This window comes from Olea europaea, chromosome 10, assembly GCF_002742605.1.
Source record: "Olea europaea var. sylvestris chromosome 10, O_europaea_v1, whole genome shotgun sequence".
In the NCBI taxonomy this organism is placed as follows: domain Eukaryota; kingdom Viridiplantae; phylum Streptophyta; class Magnoliopsida; order Lamiales; family Oleaceae; genus Olea; species Olea europaea.
In genome coordinates this window covers 39,953,806-39,956,737 of record NC_036246.1, presented here as the reverse complement: position 1 = coordinate 39,956,737, position 2,932 = coordinate 39,953,806, and the positions used below count along the sequence as shown (strand labels likewise).

At 29.6% G+C, this 2,932-nt stretch overlaps 1 protein-coding gene across 1 annotated transcript; it reads right to left on the bottom strand.

Moving 5' to 3' along the window:
- Window positions 1-1,497: 1,497 nt before the first annotated feature.
- On the bottom strand, window positions 1,498-2,928 carry LOC111400649 (alpha carbonic anhydrase 4-like; the record flags this gene model as incomplete). The annotated part of the gene is made up of 5 exons (XM_023028046.1): window positions 1,498-1,814; window positions 1,998-2,051; window positions 2,194-2,352; window positions 2,664-2,766; window positions 2,900-2,928. Coding segments are annotated over 5 exons (423 nt in total), but the record flags the coding sequence as incomplete, so codon positions are not given.
- Between the last annotated feature and the right edge of the window lie 4 nt (window positions 2,929-2,932).

Genomic DNA, 2,932 nt, shown 5'->3' with positions numbered 1-2,932 from the left:
ACTCATTTTAAGAGTTCACTTTATGTGCATCTCTGGAATTCAACTATTCAAACCCGTCATCCCCTTCCACCCCTCCCTTCCCCCTTCAATAAAATCTACTGAAGTTTGTAAGGTTTTTTTGCAAAAGTTCTAGATTTAATTTTGTTATTTTGTTGACGTTATCTGTTTTTTTTTTCTTTTATGTTTTTTAGTTTTCTCAATAGAAGTTCTTTATGAAGACAAATTTCGGGTTATTAGCAAAAAAGTCCCTATCGTTTGTACTCATTGCGAAAATAGTCCCTATCGTTTTGAACTTGCTATTTAAACCCTCATTTCAAACATTTCTTGCAGAATTGGTCCTTTCCGTCATATTCCGTTAAATCCATTCATTAAATATGTGTAATTTGATGTAAAAGGTCCTTATTGTTTGCTATAATTACGCAAATAGTTTTTATCATTTCAATTTTGATATTTAGATATTCAGATTGACATTTCTTTGCTTAAATGATCATTGCGTCCATTTTTTCCTTTATAACATTATGAAATGACTAATTTATCATCATATTTAAATAATCAAATAGAAAATATAAATAATATAAATAAATTGTATCTAAAGTTTCTATTTTTTTTTTTTTAAAAGTACAAATGAGTCTCAGGAAAATAATTGAAATATTCTAATAAACAAAAACGTTTCATCTTCCCACTTAACCCACGTACCCTACGCCCATCCCCCTACACTCCACCACACCACCACAAAAATAATTAAAGAGTTAATTAACAATATAATAAAAGTAAAAAAAAAAAAGAATTAAAAATAGAAAAAAATTATAAAAACATAATGGTGTTTATTCCTCATCAAATATTTTTTTATACTTTTAATTCTCTTTTTGATTATTTTGGTGGTGAAGGATAGGCGTACAAGTAGGGATAGGTGGGTTATTTGGGAATATAAAATATTTTTTTATTAGAATGTTTTAAAAAAATTTATGTGAGATTCGTTTGTAATTTTAAAAAATACTAGAAACTCTAAATACAATTTTTTTTTATTTTTTTTTTCTATTTGTTTATTTAAAGATGATTATAAATTAATCATTTCATAATGTTATAATAGAAAAAATGGACGCAAGGACCTTTTAAGTAAAGAAATGTCGATTTAAATATCCAAACGCCAAAATTGAAATGGTAGTGATTATTTACGCAATTATAGCAAACAATAGGGACCTTTTACATCAAATTATACATATTTAACAGAAAGATTTAACGGAATATGACGGAAAAGACCAATTCTGAAACAAAAGTTTGAAATGATGGTGTAAATAGCAGGTTTATAACGATAGGGACCATTTTCGCAATGAGTACAAACAATAAGGATATTTTTTTTGCTAATTATCCACAAATTTCTAATACCATACCTGTCTGCATGTCTTTTACAATTCTGTTTATGAGTCAAAATCTTGAACCTGTCAGTGAATTTCGTTCTCTTATACAAGGATTGCATAAATGATAATTGCACAAACATTTAGTAGAAGATGAATAAATAAACATAAATTATTTTTTATTTATGATCTATACATAGTATTGGACAACATATTAAATGAGGTTTTAGTTTCTTTTTCTTCTTTAATATCCAGTACTATGTACAAATATCACCTTAAAGTGCACATATATAGACTATAATCCAATACTGCCATCTAAAATCCAAACAATGCAATTATCTATCCTTATTCTCTTCTCCATTTTCTCTTGAGCGAAAAATTTCACAGACTCCTGGGATTATACATGTAAACGGTTCTTCCATCCCATTCTTGAACTGGCCTTGCATTTTCCTCAAATCCCTGAAAAGAAACAAATCAAGACATCCTCGAACAAAATCTAGATGATAAAACAACAATATACAAAGTCTTGTCAAATATTTTGTAGAAACCGAAAAGTTTTTAAAACTTTCTAGTATTCTCTATATAATTTTTTTTGCGAGTAATTCACTAAAATCAATTCAACCCTAATTAAAAAATACTTACATCATGAACGGCATTCCTGAGTTCTCTTACTTGCTCCCTTGAGACTGTTCTCACCTATAAAAGAAGTAGACTTTCAGATGCTCTAAGCTTAAAATTAGGTAAGAATTACTGTAACTTCTGTCTTCAAGGTAAGTTATTATTATATAAAAATGTTGATTATGTTGAAAGTAATTTTGGCTGTCAAATATGGACTGACCTTCTTGCGTACTGTCCAAATAACACCCTCTGTGCATGGGGGAACTGTTAGGGAACCCAAATATCTGTAATATTTTCTGCTTCCAAACTTGATTGTCCATGGGTTAACAACCCCCAAATCAATTCCTTTGTGATCCACTGTTTTGACATGGTGTAAAAACTGGAACAAAGAAAGACAACCAACTGTTAGTAAAATATGAATATTGTCACAGGTGCAAAATGAAAGCATACATAAATGGTGCAGTTCGGTGATCGAGTGTTGTCTGATGGAAAATAACGGATTAAATCTCGTAGCCAAAGCTCTTAGATTTTGTTTAATACGTAATATTAGACACAATTACACTTTACATATTCTTCCTTTTGGATATTGTTCTATTCTATTCAGTACTAAAACTTACAATCTACGTGCTATTGAGTTATACCATCAATGGAAAATATTCGAAATAAGTGAATCCGAGCCAAACTAATTACCTTTGAAAGGAAAGGATCTGGTTGTCCAAATTTGTACAGGATTGCAACTACTGCAATCACTCCAGAAGAGCTTTTATGAACCATGTGTAGCTCCATATTATAGCTGCTAAGAAAATTTAAGTGAGCATTTGCTGAAATGTAACTTATTGAACTTAATCTAGCAACAAACTAATATTACTTATTTCTGAGGTTTTAAGTAATTAATTGTTGGTAAAGAAAAGAGTGGTCAAATGAACCTTTTTCCATTCACTGTGTGTTCAGAGGGAGAA